Below are 21,558 nucleotides of genomic sequence, written 5' to 3' on the forward strand. Positions count from 1 at the left end.
TTTCCTTACTATTGCATTGCCAGGCTGCAAATTTTCTGAACTTTTATATTCTATTTCCCTTTTAAAACTGAATGCTTTTAACAGCTCCTGAGTCACCTCCTGAATGCTTTGCTGCTTAGACATTTCTTCCACCAGATACAGTAAATCATCTCCCTCAAGTTCAAAGTTCCACAAATCTCTAGGGCAGGGGCAAAATGCTGCCAGTCTCTTTACTAAAACATAGCAAGAGTCACCTTTACTCCAGTTTCCAACAAGTTCCTCATCTCCATCTGAAACTATCTCAGTCTGGATTTCATTGTCCATATCATTATCAGCATTTTGCTCAAAGCCATTCAACAAGTCTCTAGGAAGTTCCAAACTTTCCCACATTTTTCTGTCTTCTCCTGAGCCCTCCAAACTGTTCCAACCTCTGCCTATTACTCAGTTCCAAAGCCACTTCCACATTTTGGGGCATCTTTACAGCAGCACCCAACTCCCAGTACCAATTTACTGTATTAGTCTGCTTTCACACCGCTGAAAAAGACATACCCAAGACTGGGTAATTTATAAAGAAAAACAGATTTAATGGACTCACAGTTCCAAGTGGCTGGGGAGGCCTCACAATTATAGCAGAAGGAGAAAGGCACATCTTACATGGTGACAGTCAAGAGACAATGAGAACCAAGTGAAAGGGGACACCCCTTAAAAATCAGCAGATCTTATGAGACTTAGCACTACCATGAGAACAGTATGGGGGAAACTTCCCCATGATTAAATTGTCTCCCACTGGGTCCCTCCCACAACACATCGGAATTATGGGAGCTACAATCTAAGATGAGATTTGGGTGGGGACACAGCCAACCCATATCACTATTCATCCATCCCTTCTCTCAAACCATTTCTCACCAAAGAGAGTCTTACCATGTGGGTAATCTTTCATACCTTCTTGGCACATCTTCAGCCTTGTGGCATAATCAGTCAATATGGAACCAATTTTGGGGAGGGGGCAGTTGATCATGCTCTTCCTTAGACAACCACAGAGCAACTGGCAGTGAGTAGGGTGGCCCAAGGGATGACTATCATTACCTGAGGGACTTTTTTGTTGTTGTTTGTGACTTGATAACTGGCTCTGCTGCCACCTGGCTAGAGAGTGCTTGGTGCGGTGCTAGTGTACTTACACTTTGAGATGTGCTGATTTGTGCCGCATTTTCTGAGCTTTTCTGGCCTCTGCCAAGATTTAAATGATAGATCTAAGTCAGAAGTATTGAAAATTGACATTCAGAGATAGGAGTATTGGCTTGTGGTCCTTCCCAAAGTGATTCTGAGTTCTGTGCCTCTCAGCTTAGACTTATCTGTGTGTCTTAGATTTAATCACATGTCTCAAATTTAGTACAAGCCATGAATTATGCTAGGCTCAGATGAATGTCTTACTCTATGACTATTGGTTATGTGTCTCAAGCAGGTGTTGACTCCCATTCTATAGAGTGCTCAGGGGAAAGGCTGGCACACTGTGCAATAAGAATGCTTATCCAATGCTTGCCTATCTGACAAGGAGTAGTCACCATGTGGTGTCCTCCAGTCCATACCTAAACTCAGATGGCTTTAGGTATCTAAAACAACCTTTGTTGTTGTTGCTACTGTCTATGTGTCTGTCATCAAAAAGATTCTGGTTCTCAGGGAAGAAGACCCATATCATCTCATAGCACAGCTGTGGGCTTAATTCAAACCTGACTTAAGCCTGGAGTCCCTAAACCCAATAAAGTAACAACTGCCCTGTGGGAGACCCCCAACATTTAAAATAATGATTTGGAACTCTCTGGAGGAAGATACTTATAAATAAGGACAGAGTAGAGAAGACTGCCCTTCTTCCTGAAGTGTATCCTGTAACTCCACGTCCAAACAACAACAACAACAACAACAAAACACTAGGATACAGGGAGAAGAAACAAAAATTGAAATAAAGATCCACAACTGGACTCAATTGAAAATACAAAATTTTCTAAAATAGTTATTCAACAGAAAGATAAAATAACATGAATTGGATTTCACATCTCCACAATATGGGTTTTAAATGAACATATTCTGATATGTAGTACTTGAAAAATCTTTGTGGTCTTCATAGATACTGGGCCTCAAATTACAGTTATATGAGGATATACCACTGAATGTACAAGGTATATCCTGTACTTTAGAGGAGTTACCAAACATAAAACAAAAGGCAAACATGTATGTCTCACCTTAAACATTGAAACTATTGCTTTGCCTAAATTCTTCTTGGTCAGAGTGCCCATTGACCTAAAGCATCTGATATGGACATTTTGAACCAATTAGTAATAAATTGATATTAATTATCTGGCATTTACAATCAGCTTGGTAAAATGGAGCCTCTTGGACCTGTCCTTCTAATTATAACAGTTAATACAGCCCAACTTAGATTAAAACAAGGTCTACAGTAATTAAGAACCATCATATAACACCTACTGAAGGAAACAACTATTGTTCCTACTGCCTTCCCTTTAAATAGTCCAATTTGTTCAGTGTTTAAACCTGATAAAAATAAATGGCATGGGAAAGTTGATTACCACAGCCTAAATACCCTGATGCCCCTGATTAAGACCTCCATATCAATATTACTGAAGTTGTTGGTTCCTATCAATAACTGGAAAATATTTTGCTATTAGAGGTTTAGTGAATATGTTCTATTCAGTACTTATTTCAACAGCTTCCCAAGCATAGTTTGTTTTCACTTTTGAAGAGACACAATATACATGGGTATCTCAACAGCCCTTGTGTGACATTGCACACAAACTTTGCATGCAAGATATTAATTACAACTGATTTTCTCCAGGAATGCATGTATGCCATTATTTTGAGGGCAACAAATTCATTTGACCCATTCATCCAGAAAATGCAAACAAAAAGGAGCCCAGAAAAAAGGGGGATCATCTCACCACACACAATACAAGGCCATGCCTTCTCAGTTAATTTTCTGATAATTATTTGGTCAGCAAAAGTATATATACTCTGTCCAAACTGCAATACAAAAGGCTCTCCCACTAGTATCCCCAAGTCTCTTTTGCTACAGAGGCTTTAGCAACATCCTCTCATGATACTTAGAATCCATGAACACACGCAGTCTAAACAATTTTCTTTTGAGGCAGGGTCTCTCTCTGTCACCCAAGCTGTAGTGCAGTGTCACATTCAGAGTTCACTGCATCCTTGACCTCCTGGGCTCAGGTGATCCTCTCATCTCAGCCTCCTGAGTACCTGGGACTCCAGGCACGCACCACCACACCTGACTAAGTTTTGTATTTTTTGTAGAGACAGAGTTTTTGCCATGTTTCCCAGGCTGATCTCAAACTCCTGGGCTCAAGCGATCTACACGTCTCAGCCTCCAAAAGTGCTAATTCTTCTTAATAAAAATAACCATAATTTCCAATGGTTGTGTATTATTGTTGGTTAAATACTATTTATTTTATAAATAAGCATTAATGTGTAGAATTTTAGACTTTTAAACACATTTTTCAAAAATTTCAAGTGAGTAATTTTATTATAATGCAGAATCTCCAAAGTGCCATCTATTTTTAACATACCAAGAGAGCAAATCAGTTATCGAGACTCCCTATAACAGTGCAAGAACCCATAAAGAATCAGTATGCCTTTTAAAAATCAATTTTGTTATTAATATGTGTTATATTGACAAAATAAAATTGCATCCCTTCTATTTTTAATTTTAATTGCAGCTATAAATCATCATTGTTCTTAAAATTCTGTTAAATTACATTTATTAGTTCTGACTTCCTCTGACCTCTCTTTCCGCTGCCAGTTAATGTAGTACCTTGATAAGCCAACTTATCCTAAAGTCATTAGTATACACTCTAGCCACGATAACTACTATAATCCTTTAATCTGAAAGACAGTACAAACTGTTAAAACCTTACATGGTTTTATTAATTACAAAACACACAGAAATACTTATATACTCATCAATACTTTCATATAACTACTGATTTTTAAATATTGAGAATATACTTACTTGTACAGTTAGGTAAAGTTCCAGACCATGTTCCATTGGCTGTGCACTGTCTAACTGAAGGTCCAGAAAGGATGTATCCCTCCATGCAGGAATAAATGACTGAACTAGAAAATGTTGTGCCATCAATTCGGAAGACTTTCCCATTGGCTGTGGTTCCTGGATTACCACACTGCACAGCTATAAAACAAAGTGTTTAAGAGTATCTATAAAAAATGCAATCAGAAATTCTTCCCAAAAAAGTTAGTGACTAAATGATTCTTTCAAATTATTCAAAGAAGCAATAAAAACCTCTAAAATAAGCAGTAAAGTATCTAGGTAGTTGAAATTCAAGATGAATGTATGTTGATTTTATTAGCCTAATTACTGGGATGTAAATTATAACATTTTCTAAAGACTTTTTTTTAGCAGATTCAGTAAAAACTCTACAGAGTAAAATAATTATTCAAAGAGTACTATATTGGCTTCAGGTACCACAAAATCTTTTAGAGAAGGATTATAAGAATCTCTGCCTAAAAAGCAACTCATGTAAAATTGGAAGACATGTAACAATGAGTGATGAGATGCAACAGAGATTTATTACATTTATATTTCAGAAAAGACATACACAATTTAAATATTGTGAGCATCTATGTATATTTTTGTTTATATAAGTACATAACTGTTTTGCATTAAAATGTATAAATTCTATTTCTAGACCAGAGTACCAAAACTAAACTGAGTAAAAACAAGGTAATTAAATCTTAGTAATCATTTTCATTAAGTTTCAATATATTCTAAATAAAAGTTACAAACACAAATCTCTTTTTATGATTAACTATTTTATATATATGTTCAACTATTTGTCAACAATGATATGTTAATTTTTAAACTATCTGACTTGAAAGCAATAATGTATCAAATGTAATGCTTAATTTTCTTGTAATATCAGAAGGCATTTTAGTACCTTACAGCAGTGAAGGCTTTTATGGATAGGAAATATGATTATAATTTCAGAAAATACCATCTACATCCCTTGCTGCATCTTAAATATTTCTTTTTGCCTATGATTTGTATAACTGCCGTGTGTGTGTGTGCATGTGTGCGTGTGTGTGTATGCATGTGTAGGCAAGAACCTTACCCATTTTACATATATACATAAAAATCAAACTCTAGATAATATTTTAAGCAGAACCTATGATAATAGCAGACATTTTTACTTTGTTGTTAAGCATGATTATTTTCTTCTAAATGCATTAGTGCCTTTCTGAAATAAAATTTTGGTCATGTTTACTTGTTATATATCATGGTCCATAGCTTGACGTAATGCAAGAAGGATGTGAGATAACATCATCTTTGTTTTAAAATGTCATGTAATTTTTATTTTGAAATAGAGACCTAGGCCGAGTCAAATTTCCACACAATAAAAATCAAGAATTTCTTTAATCAGGGTGGTTTCAAGATATGCCCAAATCATACTGTTGTTTCTGTTCTCTTGACTTTAATTCCTCCACACCTAATACACAAATTTCTCCTATCCAGACATTTTATTTGAACTAAGCATAAGTAAAATTAACTTAAAATGAAACAAGGTAAGTGCATCATCTATCATCAGTGAAGGCTTAAAGCTTGCTGGATACAATGAAAGGAAACAGCAACTACTTTGCCTCTGCAATATTGACATTAAGGAGAAAAATGATTTATTGTTGCCTGTGAATAAACCTGCATTTACATTTAGTACTAGTCAACCAAACCATCTCTTCTCACAAGAGTCATTTCCCAGCAGTCAACAGACATAATCTAATAAAAATGAGAGTTACCATTTTTTTAGATTCATTAAGCACTTAATATGTCACAGCCACAACTTTTCCAAAATTATTTACTTCTTACAAAAATGTTCTGAGTTAGTATTAACATCACCACCATTTCTTAATAGGAAACTGAGGCACAGAAAGATTAAGTAACTTGCCCAATCTCACAAAGCTAGTTAATAGCAGATTGTTCATCTAGTACAAATTCCTAGGAATTATGCTGATAGTATATAATAAAAGCATTGAATCATATTCAAGCTAGGAAATAAGCTGAAGCGTAATACATGTTTGTTAATTGAATTTTTTTGTGATGCATCTTTATAGAAAGTATATTTTATATGTTTGCCTTTCTTTTGTTGCTAGAGAGATCTCTTATTTTAAAAATCACGGTACCATTTGTTTCCTTGTATCAAAGTAATAAGTAGTCATTTCTAAAATGACAAAAAGAAGTACAAGGAATAAAGTAAAGATTGCTTAAAATTCCACCACCGAAAAATAGAAATTGATATTTATATATGCATATATGTATATATGATTATGTATTAATATGAATATAATTATTTCAATATTCTAGGCTTTGTGTTAGGTATAGAGTATACAACAGTGAAATATTAATTTAACTACTCTTTTTTATTTCTATTTTTCTTACATAAAATTACAATTAAGGTATTTTTCTATCATAAAGTTTAGTAATTTTATGGTTTTCCATACAGTTCATAATTTACCTAACCAATTCCCTGTTGAAAAACATTTAGTTTGGCTTGGTTTTATTTTTCTATGATTTTTTGATATAACATACTAGAACTTATATTTACAACTCTGTACATTAGTTCTATTTTTAAGATAAATATCTAAAATAATTTCTGGATCATTTTTTAATAGGGTGACTATAATTAACAACAGTGTATTGTACATTTCAACATAGCTAGAAGTGAGGACCTGAAATATTATCAACACATAGAAATAATAAATGCTTGTGGTGATGGATATCATAAATATTCTGATTTGATCATTACACATTTATGCATGTAACAAAATATTACATGTGCCCCATTAATATGTAAAATTATGCATCAATAAAAAATACCTAAAACATTAAAAATTTAAATTGTTTGAAATACATTGCCACAGAACCACTAAAGATATTATACCAATACACACTTGCATTGATAGCATAAAACTTTGCTTGTGTTCACACCTCCTCTCTAACACCATTTGCCATCATTTAAAAGAATCTCAGTTTGTCAAAAATGTTACATTCTTCAAATTTGCATTTCTCTATTGATTAAATGAAGTCACTTAAACACATTATTTAATATTTTTATTTTTACATGTGCTTTATCCTTAACATTCCGAAAATACCTTTCATGTTTTATTATAAATTATTAAAGTAATATGACAACAATAGAAAACATTTGGAATAAAGAGTAAAAATACCAATAATTTCACAACTCTGTCCTAGTATTATTTTTTTGTGTATTTCCTTTCATACTTTCTCTTAAATGAATATCATTTCTCATGGTTCTAATATAGTACATAATTTTAAATCTTATTTCTAAGTTTTATATAATGTACATTTACTCATATTGCTTCATGGCCTATATTGTAATATTTTATTGACTATACACTATTAGATTATGTAAACATAAAATTGCTTAAGCAATACTTTTCCTAGTGTAAGATTGTTCCAAATTATTACTAGTTATAAACAGAAATAAAAATTATATTTTCATAATTGTGTGTTCTCTTTAATATTTCTATTTTCCTTGGAAAACCTTCCACAAAAGTGGAGTAATAAACTGAAGCTATAGATATATCCCATGAATATTTATCATTCTATTCATTATCATTTTGAGAGCAATTTTTGTCAAATTGCTCTCAAAATATAACAATAAAAATCATCTTGAAATATTTTAAAGTTCTAGTTTTGCTGCTCCCGCACACAAGAATTTTATATTACCATGTTTAAAATAGGTGAAAATGATACCTTAATATTTAATCATAATTTTTTTATTAGTAGTTCTGTTGAATTTTTTCTATAGGTTATAGTTTTTTTGATTTCTGCTTTCTGTTCATATCCTTTGTCCATTCATCTACTAAAATCTGTTTGTGTAAGTGATTTGTATGAGCTTCACTTATGAGAAAAATACTAATTCTATTGTATTTGCTACAACTCATAGTCCTCCTTTTATCCATAATATGCATGCTAACAAAGCAATATCAGCACAAGTCTGCATTTCATCTTTTAAATATTTTGTAGGTCAGCTGAACAAAGAACTGACTTAGATGTAACCCACACAATGTTGCATGTATAATGATGCCCACAGCATCATTAAAAAGACTTTGACTTTGGAAAATAAGTTTGAGAAATAAAGAGTTTAGTCTCTCTTACTGTATTTTACTCAGCACTATGTTTTCCAAGTCTTTTCCCTATATCAACTAAGTTGCAACTCTTCCTTAAGATTATTAAAACTGACCCAGTTAAAAAAAGATAACTATCTTTTCTAGAATATAAATATTAAACATAATCAAATATTTCTATAACATAGTCAATCAAAAAACCCTCAGGAAAGTTTGATTGGGAATTATCTTCTATTTACAAAACCAATATGTTTGGTACAACATCAAGTAAGTTTAAAAATATTTTACAAGTTTAGTTTTTCCAATAAAATAATCACAGAAAGAACAATTAAGGTCAATATGATAATTTTCCAGCAACATTTTATTTACTAGTCAATTTTGTAAAATATTTTTCTTTTTCCTTTTTATCTTTCTTTTTTTTTTTTTTTTAAACAGCGTATCGCTCTGTCACCTAGGCTAGAGTGCAGTAGCATAATCATGGTTCACTGCAGCCTCTGCCTCCTGGACTCAGTGATCCTCCTGCCTTAGCATCCGGAGTAGCTAGGACTACAGGCATATGCCACCACACCTGGCTAATTTTTAAAATTTTTGTAGAGATGTGGTCTCAGGCTCGGTCCTACCCAGGCTGGTTCAAATTCCTGGCCTCAAGTGATCCTCCTGCCTCAGTGTCCCAAATTGTTGCGATTACAGGCTTGAGCCACAACTGGCTCTCTTGTAAAGATTTAATTATGTTAACTCTGAGTCAGAACAATTAAAATTTTACTCAAACACCCTAATGTTGTGAATTCCAGTAACTAACAATTGTACTCTACAATTAGAAATCTTAATCATACTTCCGTATGTTTCTATATTTTTCCATTTCTACAAACTAGAAGCTAAGACAGACATTGAGGTTATGTTAGGGTAAGAAAAACCTATTATTTTCTCTTGTCTCTATGATATAGGTACACTAGTCTCCCCTTATCCACTATTCTTTCCGCAGTTTCACTTAGCCATGGTCAATCATGGTCTAAAAATATTATATGGAAAATTCCAGAAATAGCCAACCCATACATTTTAAGTTCTGAGTAGCATGATGAAATATCAGGTCATCCCACATGGAAAGTGAATCATCCCTTGTCCAGGGTACCTACCCTGTATATGATATCCACTCGTCAGTCACCTAATATCTGCCTTGGTTATCAGATCAAAAGATCACAAGAAGGGTGAGTACGGCCAACAAGATATTTTGAGTGAGAGACCATATTCACATAACTTTTATTCTAGTATATTGCTATAATTGTTGTATTTTACTATTATAGTTGTTAATCTTCTACTGTGCATAATTTATAAATAAAACTTTATTACAGGTATATGTGAAAAATCACAGAAATAAAGGGTTAGGTAGTATCTGTGGTTTCAGGCTCCCACTAAAAGTCTTGGAACGTATTCTCCATGGATAAGTGAGGGACTACTGTAAAGAGGAAAGAATAAATATTTTTAACAAATATATATTACTTTTTAAATCTAAACATTTGCTATGTTGTGAACAATGTTTGCATATATATGACCAATGACGGTTTTTTTAAAAAATTATCAGTCATAGTTATCTTAGGAGATGGTGTCAGTATAACGGGAATACGACTGTTTTATTTCATAGTTGCAGGCAGAATAAACTAGTAAGAGCAATTTTCCTAGTAGTACTCATCTGGATTTAGATACACACTAAAATCCAGTGGTTCCAATATATTTAATTTCTGCTTGAGATTACCTCTGCACTCTGGCTGCCTTCCGGTCCAACTGCCGTTAGCTAAACACTTTCTTTCTTCTGAGCCATGAAGGATATAACCAGTATCACAAGCGTAACGTACAGTACTTTTAGTTCTGAAACTGCTTTCCTGTCTAGAGCCATGGCCGGGAGTACCTGGATCGCCACATGTCCCAGTAGCATCACCTGCAATGCAGTACAGTTCAAGTTAACCAATTCCCATAAACATTTATTAAGCTTATCAGTTAGTCCAAGGGCCTGGTAGGCATTTGTTTTTGTGCATGCTGTGTTTTAGCATACATTGAGTAAAATTGTAATTCATATTTCTTATCTGACTCCAGTCATAAAAAAAGTGTAAATGAAAAAGAAAATAGTTGCAGAGTACAGTGTTATTTTTTTTTATCAGTGAATCTGGAGACGTTAAATAGGTTAAGGATATTTCATAAGTTTTTCCAAAACCTAGTTAATAACCAAGCTAATGGAAAATGTATAACCAACAGTACTATGAACTCAAATCACAACAGACTTATAAAACTAAAATTTAAAAAAATCTGAATTCTGCAATTTGCATGTTTCCTTTTCTGAATTTCCTTATTACTGATAATATTTTTCTTGTTTTTGTTAAAGTAGAACTGTGGTGTGCTAGGACATGTAAATATTATAATACAGTTCTGATAGTCTAGGTTTCTCTCTCTTATTTTCTCTACCAATGACCAATGATCAAAGATGAATGAATTGCATATTCCTCATATATGAAAACATAAAAATAAAATGTAAAAGACCAAAATTTAGAAACTCTGACTTAAGTTTCTGATAAGAATATTGCTCATGACTAGGCGTTCATCTTTTGATTTTAGTGTTAAAGATTTACTCAGTCTTTACCTAGTCATTTTATCATTTCTTAAATAATCCTAATCAAAATTGCCATAATGTTACTATACATTGAGAGAGAGAGTGAGAGAGCGAGAGAGAAAGAGAGAGAGAGAGAGAGAAGGGTTGAAAATATAAGCATTGGAAATGTTCTTTCCATTCGTCCTTTTTATATGCCTTGTGTATTTGGAATCCTTCATTATATGTCTTTATTTTCATGTGATGTAAAATTAATAACCACACAAAATGTTAAGATTAGTATTTCACTTTTAAATATCTGTGTACAATTTTATTACTCAATTTAGTAGCAGTTTCCTAATACATTGTGGAGTGAGGGCGGGGGGTGAGTCTGTGTGTTCGCATGTATAAGCAGTTATCTGAGAGTTAATTTACTATGAGTCACTCCAAGATAAGACTTTAATTCTCATAAAATCAATTTTATAGTTACATTAAAAATGATAGTTTTTCTAAATCTGTAGATTACATTCAAAGTCCCAGGCAGTCACTTCATAGGGATTAATCACTAGTTAAAAGATTTGGGGTTAATTTACCATTTCACTGCTTTTAACTCTAAAGTGAAAATAATGTAAAACAACTCCTAATAAGTCATCAGAATGGTATCCACAGAGACAAAGTAGTGTAAAGACAATGGACAATATATAAATATAAAGAAAAGGCAGAAAAATAAGCACAATATCTGGTTGATGGGTAAAAATAAATAGTATCAACTAGGGAGCCATCATAGATCTAAAACGTAAATGGTATTTTTGAAAAAAAAGTGGTAACTCAAACATTTATCTCAGAAAAGATTTACCAAACACTTACTCTGTGAACAAATTATTAATTAAAATATCTTTAATATTAATTCATGCAAATATAACTCTAAGCAATATGTCACTTATTAATATTAAGATAGATAAATATCTTTAATAAAACAAATTAGATTAGTTCAATTTACAACATTTTGGACTTTATTTTAAAATTATACCATTAAAGTAATCAATTGCTTAGAAAGTTAAACAGAACTGAACTCTGACAGAAAATCACTGATACAATATTGCCTTCTGAGGAAAATTATATGTGGTATCTGCTAAAATGGGATCGATACTTTAGCTTGAATAGTTTCACCATTTTAACGAACAAAAGCACTTCATAGAGTGTAGCATCCTAAAACCATAAATTCTTTAAATTAGCAACACAGTTCAAAACACATACTTGTAATTTATCATCTACAACATCAGTACCCTGCATTTCTATAGCCTTACACATATTCCAGTAATGTGTAAGCAGTGTTTCAGCTTTTCTCATGAGATTTTTCAGACAGAAATATATTTTAAGTCTTTAGGTTGTTTTGTGTATATGTTACTACTACTAATAATAATAATAATGTAATTTCCAACACACATTGTCCAATTTTCCAAGTGGTACCTGAACAATGAGGTTGTGATCCACTCCAATGGCCATTCAATTGGCAGGTTCTTGATGACTGGCCTAGAAGGGAACGCTTTCCTGTGCAGGAATAGTGAACAGTAGACCCAAAAGTATACTTCTCGCCAGACAGGACTGCATTAGGAGGAACGCCAGGGTGTCCACAGTCAATCACTACAATACATAATTATTGAATATAAAATTTTTTTATATCTCCTATCGAATAACCTATACCAGCATGTTTATACAATATATCAGAAGTAAATGTTCTGCTGAAACATCTAAAGCCTCCAGAAATCAAACATCTATGTTGAAGGTGGCTTTTTAAAAACAAAGTGGAGTTTGCAGCTATAACAGCTGTTCTGTTAACTTACTCATTCTGAGGATGAGTTTAACAGCAACATTGTAAGCTAAGTAAGCATTAAAAATGATTGAGTGATTATGATAAATCTGTACATGTGAGAGTGATGAGTGTGTGTCCACATATATATGTGTACGAGTTCGAACTGTATCTGTTTCTGGTAAAATCTGTGAAAGTTAAGAAGATTAATGTGGATTTGCTAAGTAAGGACATAGGACACCATGTGGATTTAAAGTGAAGCAATACAGAAATTACATGAAAAGAACTTGAGGGTTCAAGAGATTCAATGAAGATTGATCTGTGATTCACAATTTAATATATAGTCTAGAATCATTACATTTCAAGTCAGTAATGAATAAATTATGCTGTACAAAGACAATAGTGGCTTATAAACTAAAACATTGCTAGTCATAGCAGAATCAAAAGTCAATACATTATAGAATATTCTTTATGAGTGATAGGTAGTTTCAGAATTTAACGTGTGTCCCCTGCTAGTTGTACTCAGAGAAATACTGAGTGTCACATATCTCTAGAGTATCAAACAGCACATGAGGACACAAAAACTTAATAAAACCTTTCAGTATATAATACTCTACCAGAGAGAGCTATAGGAAATGATAAGGCAAAAAACATATGAGAGCTCAGAAAACCTGAAGAACTTCAGGTTTACATGTCCTATGAAAAGATTTTTAACTTTAATGTGGTAGCTACATAAGAATAAGTAAGTAAATTATTCAAATAATTAGACCAGTCAACACAAATAAGTCAAATGAATTTTAATCAGCAGGCCAAATTACTGAACTATATGCACAGAATCTGAAATTTTATAGACACAGCAAAAGTGTTGTTTCTTCGTTAGTACGTGAATGTTGTCACAAAGTGTTCATAAAGTACACCCCATGAACATAAAAAAATCCTCTAAATGAAACATAATTATAAAATAATTTTATAATTTAGCAATTTACTAAAATCAAAAATTATTTGCCAAAAATGAACGATTTCTTCACACACTATTCATTCAGTCTATGAAATTGTTCTTCTCTTCCCTGTCAAGTCCAAGACTCACCAACTGTTTGAGATCTAGTTCAATTTGAGACCTATCAATTGACCGAATTGCTAGAATTTATGTTCACTCCTCTATGCCTTCACAGAAGTTTGATTTATATCTGCTAAATTATTTTTCTCACTACGTGCGTTACTTGTAAGCATCTTGGCTGTAATTTATTTTATATACATTCTACAACTCCTATCATAACATACAACAAAATGCACTTATTAGATATTCACTGACTAGAAAGATGATGTATATTAACAATTATTGCATTAACAAGGATATGTGTCTCTATATGACAAATATTTAAGATCAATAAGTTTTAAGTAACCCCTTTGTGTAAATCTTCATATATCCTGAATCCATGATGGATGTTTAAGACTAATTTTGCCTTAAATGAAATATTAAATATTAGTACAGAATAAACGTATAGTTGCCTCTTACAGATGATAATACTGTAAAGTAGGAAATATGACTACTTTTCATATTTTATCTGCTCCAAAGTGCAAAATGAAAGAATGATAGATAAATATTTATCACATTAATTTTAAGAAAATTACATTTGGACATTGAATTTGCGAAATATAGAAAAGTATAATTTCAAAACAGTAAAACAATAAAATCAATATGCTTCTCTGTGATATATATCTTTAGGTCGTTTTATAAAGATGATAAACATCCATATGGTTTCCATGACATGTTCTCAAGAAACAATTCACATTATCTACTTACTGATACATTCTGGTAAAGGTTTGTCCCACTGTCCATTTGGTTGACATATCAAAACTGAAGATCCAAATAAAAAATATCCAGGATTGCAGTCATAGAATACCACAGTGCCATAAGTAAAATTTCCATGTTCTATTTTACTTTCTCTTTTAGAATTGGCTGGAATTCCAGGATCAGAACAGTTGACCACTAAACAAATGACAAATTTTGAAACATACGTTTGGAATAATATACATATATCTATATAGATTTATATTAGAAATTTACATACTTAGTTTCAAAGGTAAATTTATTCAAACAACCAGATTCCAATAATAAAATTAATCCCATGGATTATCTAGAAAATGGACTGAAATCTATGTGGTAGAAAATACAGAAGAAAGAAAAAAATTTGGTAACAATTAGGAAAACAGCAACTTCATAAGTATTGTGCTGAGTACGAATTTTAAAAATGATATCTTTTAAGCTATAGTTGAACTGTAAGAAAACAACATGCAGGAAAATGATAATTTGGTTGTATTTTGTCAGACAATATGAAATATACTTCTTTTCAAACTGGAAAAACATCGAAGAGTTCTCCTTAATCTGTTTCTATAGATTAAACAAATGAATAAAGCCTCAATACAGGTGTAATGGCAAGCCAGGCCCACATATAGTTTTCAGAAACATAAAAAGAAAATAAACACCAAAGCAAATTGCAAGTAAAAATAATCTCAATTACTTTTTATATGCAGTCACAAAACAGATACAAATAAGAAAGTTAGAAATTAACTCTACCACTTTTAACTTTTAAAAATATAAGTTACAAAAGAAAGTTAGAAATTAACTCTACCACTTTTAACTTTTAAAAATATAAGTTACAAATTTAGAAAAAGGAAAGCATTGTTAATGAGATGACATCAGTATTAAAGCTTTTTGTTTTATTAGATAAAAACTTTTTACTATTCTGCTCAAGCTGTTTTAAGTGTGTCACTGATGTTTATGTGAACATTATTATCATGCCCCAAATGGGAACATACTTAGATATTTACCTTTGCACATAGGTGGAGGATGGCTCCACTGTCTGTTGGCCTGGCACTGTGCCTTTGTTGGCCCTTGCATAAGATACCCAATATTGCATGAGAATGTTACCACATCATTAAAGTTGAACCCATTTCCACTTGTTCTTCCATAAATTGGACTACCAGGGTGACCACAGCTAACAGCTAATATGATGTGGCAGGAGGACAGGGAAGGAAACACAGAAAAAAAAATTTAGTTATCAATTATTGCATTATTGATTATACTTAATCATTTCAAACAAAGTAGAAAGAAGACTACTTTTTATCTGGAAATATAAGGAAAGTATATTTACTAACGTAAATGAACAAAGTAGAATGTCAAAATAGTCTAACAGCATTATTATATTAGTAAATAGATAATTATTTAAAATTGTGATAATTTTATGCAAGTGGTACATAGATATTTAAAGTTTCACAGTACCTATTTCATCCTTTCTCTCTACTTTTTTGGGGAGGCAAACAGCAGAGTATTGAAATGTAAAGAAATCTGGGGAATAATTAAAGCTCATGTCCATACCTAATAGCAGAAAAGAACAAAACTAGCCAGGTGTGGTGACTCATGCCTATAATCCCAGTGCTTTGGGAGGCAGGGGTGGGAGGACTGCTTGAGGAGAAGAGTCAAGGCTGTAGTGAGCATGATCATAGCTATGCATACATATCATAGTGAGCTATGATCTTGCCACTGCACTCCAGACTGGATGACAGAATGAGATCTTGTGCTTTAAAAAACAAAGTTAAAAAGTAGAAAAGAACAAAACTGAACCAGTTTTCCTTGTCTAGTTAATAATTGAGGATATTTAAAGGCAGTTTTTTGCATTTAATTTTGAAATAGTGCTTTCAATATTATTTGAACAACCAATTTTTATGAATAATAGATTGATAAGCAAATGTGTGCTTGTGAAGTAAATTAATGTGACTACAAAATGTAGAAAATAGAAAATGATACACAAAGGCTGCATTAGGATATTCACTAATATTTTGAGACATATTCTCAAAATATTCTCTAAATCAATCTTACTAGCTTCTTTCCTTCATCATTGATATTTGATAATATAATTTTTCTTGGAAATAATATTCTTAATTAGGTTCTTTTAACGCTGTGTCCCACTATAAATTTTACATAGTGCTGGCTTTCCCCAAACACTATTTCTATGAACTGTTTTATTGCATTATCTCACTCTATTAATCAGAGCAACTTCAGTAATAGTGATTCCTAATTGGGCACAGGAAGCAACCACAGTCACTTTTAGTACTTAGGAAATGACCCAAGAGCAATTATTTTTCAGCTGTATTGTTAATGTCAACCTACCTATTTGGAAATTTAACTGCATCTTATTCTTGTTTAAAATTATCAATAAAGAAACCAGTTTTACCCTAAGGGCCAATTCTCATTTAGAGTCTCAATTATTCAACAAGAAAAACAGTGGTATTAATTGGCTATGCTTGAATATAAATGAAAAAGAACATATCTAGGGCAGACACAAGCAGGATATTGCTGTCTTTAAATCATCAGACAATCAATTTGCTTGGGGGTGGTGTATGGGTGTGTCTTAGGAAAGTGATTTTCACTGTTAGCTAGATATTCTATTATCCTATTATCATAACCATGAAACTAGATGTTCTAGTATCCTATTATCATTACCATGAAACTAGAATTTCTATACATTTCTGTGGATTGGATCAAAACAGTATAATGACTGAATTTATAAGTATACATGCAATTGGTAACAGATTAAATGAAATATTTCCTGTGAACGCATACTAAAAGTCCCATGTATTGTTTATCGGACACTTTCAAAATCTTTATCCTATGATCCTATTATAATTACAACATATTTACAGTACTTATTTACTAATAATAATTTTAATATAAATGTCAGTTATCTGGAGATGGATATTATTAGACGAAAAATATAAGAAAAATGTAGTTGACTTTAAGATCCAAAGTAGGATAGATTGTGATCTGAAACACTAAATACTTACGGGGATTCTGAGATGTACTAGAGTTTATCATTATTCAGCTCTATTTTTATTTTCATAATATAGCAGTCATAGTAAGTGCACAATGGCCAAATCCACAATGTACATATAGGAAGAGATCCATTAAAACCACAAAGCACAGCAGGTATATTTAAGAAATAATGAAAAGATATTTCAAAATACACTTTATTCTTCATGTGTGAATTCATATCTAATCAACCTAAAAGATCACATGGATATATGTTGAACTGGTGAGATCTTTTTAAAATATTTCTAAAATTACATATATTCATATGTTTTGTACGAATTTTAAAATAGTGTAAACAGTGCTTTAAAATAAACTTTTATTTTCTTTTTTATCTGCTTTTTAAAAAATTATTTCAATAGTTTTTGAGGAACGGGTGGTGTTTATTTGCATGGATAAGTTCTTCAGTGGTAATTTCTGAGATTTTGGTGTACCCGTCACCTGAGCAGTGTACACTGTACCCAATGTGTAATCTCTTATCCGTCACTCCTCTCCCATTCTTTCTCCCTAGTCCCTAGAGTTCATGATCTCATTCATATGCCTTTGCATCCTCATAATTTTTAATTTTTTTCAGACAAAATATAGCTACGTTACATATGTGTAATCTTGATACATTTAAAAATGCAATGCATTTTGAGGTTAAAAGATGACATAATGATAAACATCTTCAACCACACACTCTCTATATAAGGGAATTAGGTCCTAGAGAGATTAAACACTGCATTAGCTCACATAATCATCAGAGGACCTGAAATGAGAGCAAAGGTTCTTTATGTCATGCCTAATGATAATATTTTCCCCACTGTGCTTCATCAGTATGTAATCTTGATGTCATGACAATAGCACCATAATTGTTAGATAATATTTATCCAAAATATTTTCCACTATAAAAAGCTCTGTAGTATCACATAGTAACAAACCTTGATACAGCTACACAGTGGTCTCTAGAAATTTAAATCCTTATAATTACAAATGTGTTGATAATGTGTCTTCCATATAGGAATATTAATTTATCAATATTATATATTTATATTAAATATGAGAAGAGCTAAATTTAATTTATTATCTTCATGATAAAATATAACTGAAATTCTCTTGAACGTATTCCACTTTCAAGACTTTTGCATAGCAGTATCAAATTGGATTGTGGAAATTTACTTTATATCGATATATATAACAACATAATATATATATTCATCTTGCCTAACAAAAACTAGAATTATTCCAAAGATCAGAGGTCTCTAATTGCTTTTGCCATGCTTACTTACGCACACAGGATGGAAGCTGACCAGACCAATTGTGATCCTGTTGACATATCCTCACTGAAGAACCAATCAATCGAAAACCGGGATTACACTGATATACAACTGTGTCTCTATATCCATAATTTTCTCCAATGACTTGACCATTCACAATCAGTTCTGGAATTCCACAATGGCCCGCTGAAATGCATTATAAAGTAATATTTTTAATACTGTGATTTGTTTTATTTGTATATTTATATACATGCGGAACATTAGCAAACTTTTAAAGTTGACTTAAAAGCAAGCCACAAATAATTCAATTATAACTATATGACATAAAGGTAACTACGAAATATTTAGCAAAACAACAAATATATGCAAATTAAAAGAAGACACGTGTCTAGTGACACTTGGGTCTTGAAGAAGTTATAAAATATCTCAATATGTAAAAATGAAAATGTAGCCTGGGCGCGGTGGTTCACGCCTGTAATCCCAGCATTTTGGGAGGCCGAGGTGGGTAGATCACGAGGTCAGGAGATTGAGACCATCCTGGCTAACACGGTGAAACCCCATCTCTACTAAAAATACAAAAAATTAGCCAGGCGTGGTGGCGGGTGCCTGTAGTCCCAGCTTCTCGGGAGGCTGAGGCAGGAGAATGGCCTGAACCGGGAGGCAGAGCTTGCAGTGAGCAGAGATCATGCCACCACACTCCAGGCTGGGCAACAGAGCAAGACTCCGTCTCAAAAAAAAAAAAAAAAGAAAGAAAATATATCAAAATTTAGAGGTACAGATAAAGCATTACTTATTAAAGAAATTAATAAGTTTCAGTGCTTTTAGTAGAAGGAATAGAGATATATAAGCAATGACCTAAAACTCCATGTTAAGAAGAAGCAAGGAGCAAAATGATGTAAAAATAAAGCCAAAATAAGTAGACAGAAGGAAATATTTAAGATTACGAACAATAGAGAACATTAACTAAGTGAAAAATTCTTTCTCTAAAAATAGCAACAAAATTATTAAACTCTTAGCTAACCCTATTAACACCAAAAAGGAGAGAATAAAATTGTCAATAACAGGAATGAAGTGATATCACTATAAAGCCTCAAGAAATTAAAAGAATAAGGGAATGCTAAAAACAGCTTTATGCCAATATATTTTAACACTTCAGAAGAAAAGAAAAAAAATTCTGTGAAAATTATAACTCACCCCAAAACTAACACAAGATAAAAATATAAAAATATTAATAGTTTTTATCTATTAAAATACTTGAATTCTTAAACAAAAACCTTCCCACAGATTTTTTTTTTGCTGGGAAATTCAAGTTTTTAATGGGAAAAATAATTCTTATGCAAATTCTTTTAGAAAATAGAAAAGAAAAAATCACCTTTGAACTTATTGTCTTATTTTATGAAGTAATCATTAACCCCAATAGTAAAGCCTCAAAAAAAAAATTAAAAAGTACCAAAGTCCTTAAATGATTATAAAGGACCAAAGTACTTCATAAACAGAGATACAAACCTCCTTAATAAAATTTTAGAAAATCAGTCTAGTGACATATAAATGATAATACATCATGATTATCTGGGATTTATCCAGAAATGAAATTTGGCTAAATATGAAAAATTAACCACTGTAATTTTGACATAATAAAAGAGAAAAAATTCTATGTAATTATTTCAATCTATGCAGAAAAAGTATATAGCAAAATGCAGTGCCTATTCATGATAAAAAACTGGCAACAAATTAGGAGTATAGGGAACATTCTCAACCCAATAAAGACATTGTTAAAACCCCTCCAGTGCAATACATTAACACAAAGAAGAAAAACAGCACAATGTTGGGAAACAAAATAGTGAAACTGTTCTATACTCAGGTAATATTTATGTAGAAAATTATATTTTTAAAACATCTTAAAATAGTAAGTGAATTTAGAAAGGTTGTAGAATATTAGATAAATATTTTGAATAATTATATTTTATATACTGACAGCAAACAATTGGAGAATGTAATTTAGATAAACAACTTTAGTTGGGCACAGTGGCTTACGCCTATAATTCCAGCACTTTGGGAGGCCAAAGCAGGAGGATCTTTTGAGGCCACAATTTCAAGACCAGCCTGGGCAACATAGCAAGACCCTATCTAAAAAATTAAACAAGAACAATTTTACTTTTTACTTATAATAGTAAAACATTCTGGGGAATAAATTTAGCAATAGCACATTCTATGCTAAAAATACAAAATGTTGCTATTGCACACACACACAAAAAATAAGACCCAAACAAATGTACTCTGTTCATGGATCACAAGACTCAATGTTTTTAGAAGTCAATTTTCCCCATACTGATGAAAGGATTCAATCCCACCAGAATCTCTTTGCAGAGTTTGATAAACTAATTATAAGATTTATATGAAACTGCAAAGTGTTATGGTAGCCAAAGTGATTTTGAAAATTATGAACAAATTTAGAGGATTTACATACATGATTTCAATAATTATTGTGAAGTTTTTTCAATAAATAGTGCAAGATACAAAGTGCAAGTAAAAAAGCTCCTCAATGCTACTATATAACACATACGAATTAAAAATAATATTGGAGATATAAAAGTTAAAGCTAAAACTATAAAGCTTCTTGTAGAAAGAGAAAGTAAAACAAAAATGATAGACGTTACCAAACTTGAAAATTCCTGGTTGTCAAAAGATGTTATTAAAAAATGAGTAGGCAAGTCACAGAATAAGAGAAAATACTTATAAAACACATAATGATGAAGGTCTTGTAACAAGAATATGTAAAGAACTCCTACAATTCATAACAAAAAGGCAAGTCAATATACTTTACCACTTCACAAAGGAAATTTTACAAATAGCCAATAAGCCTATGAAAAACTGTGCTTAAGATTAG

The 21,558-nt window shown here is 32.0% G+C and overlaps 1 protein-coding gene across 4 annotated transcripts in view; it reads right to left on the reverse strand.

Moving 5' to 3' along the window:
* Positions 1-21,558, reverse strand: part of CSMD3 (CUB and Sushi multiple domains 3) — a 1,211,731-nt gene that overhangs the window by 54,215 nt on the left and 1,135,958 nt on the right. For all 4 annotated transcript variants that reach the window (XM_054518783.2, XM_063726791.1, XM_063726792.1 and 1 more), the window contains 6 exons: positions 18,684-18,857; positions 15,381-15,554; positions 14,353-14,538; positions 12,209-12,382; positions 9,914-10,096; positions 4,016-4,192 (listed from right to left, as the gene is read on the reverse strand). In XM_054518783.2, the coding sequence (XP_054374758.2) occupies positions 4,016-4,192; positions 9,914-10,096; positions 12,209-12,382; positions 14,353-14,538; positions 15,381-15,554; positions 18,684-18,857 (1,068 nt within the window). The remainder of the gene's footprint in view (positions 1-4,015; positions 4,193-9,913; positions 10,097-12,208; positions 12,383-14,352; positions 14,539-15,380; positions 15,555-18,683; positions 18,858-21,558) is intronic.

This window comes from Pongo abelii, chromosome 7 (assembly GCF_028885655.2).
Source record: "Pongo abelii isolate AG06213 chromosome 7, NHGRI_mPonAbe1-v2.0_pri, whole genome shotgun sequence".
Taxonomy (NCBI): Eukaryota; Metazoa; Chordata; class Mammalia; order Primates; family Hominidae; genus Pongo; species Pongo abelii.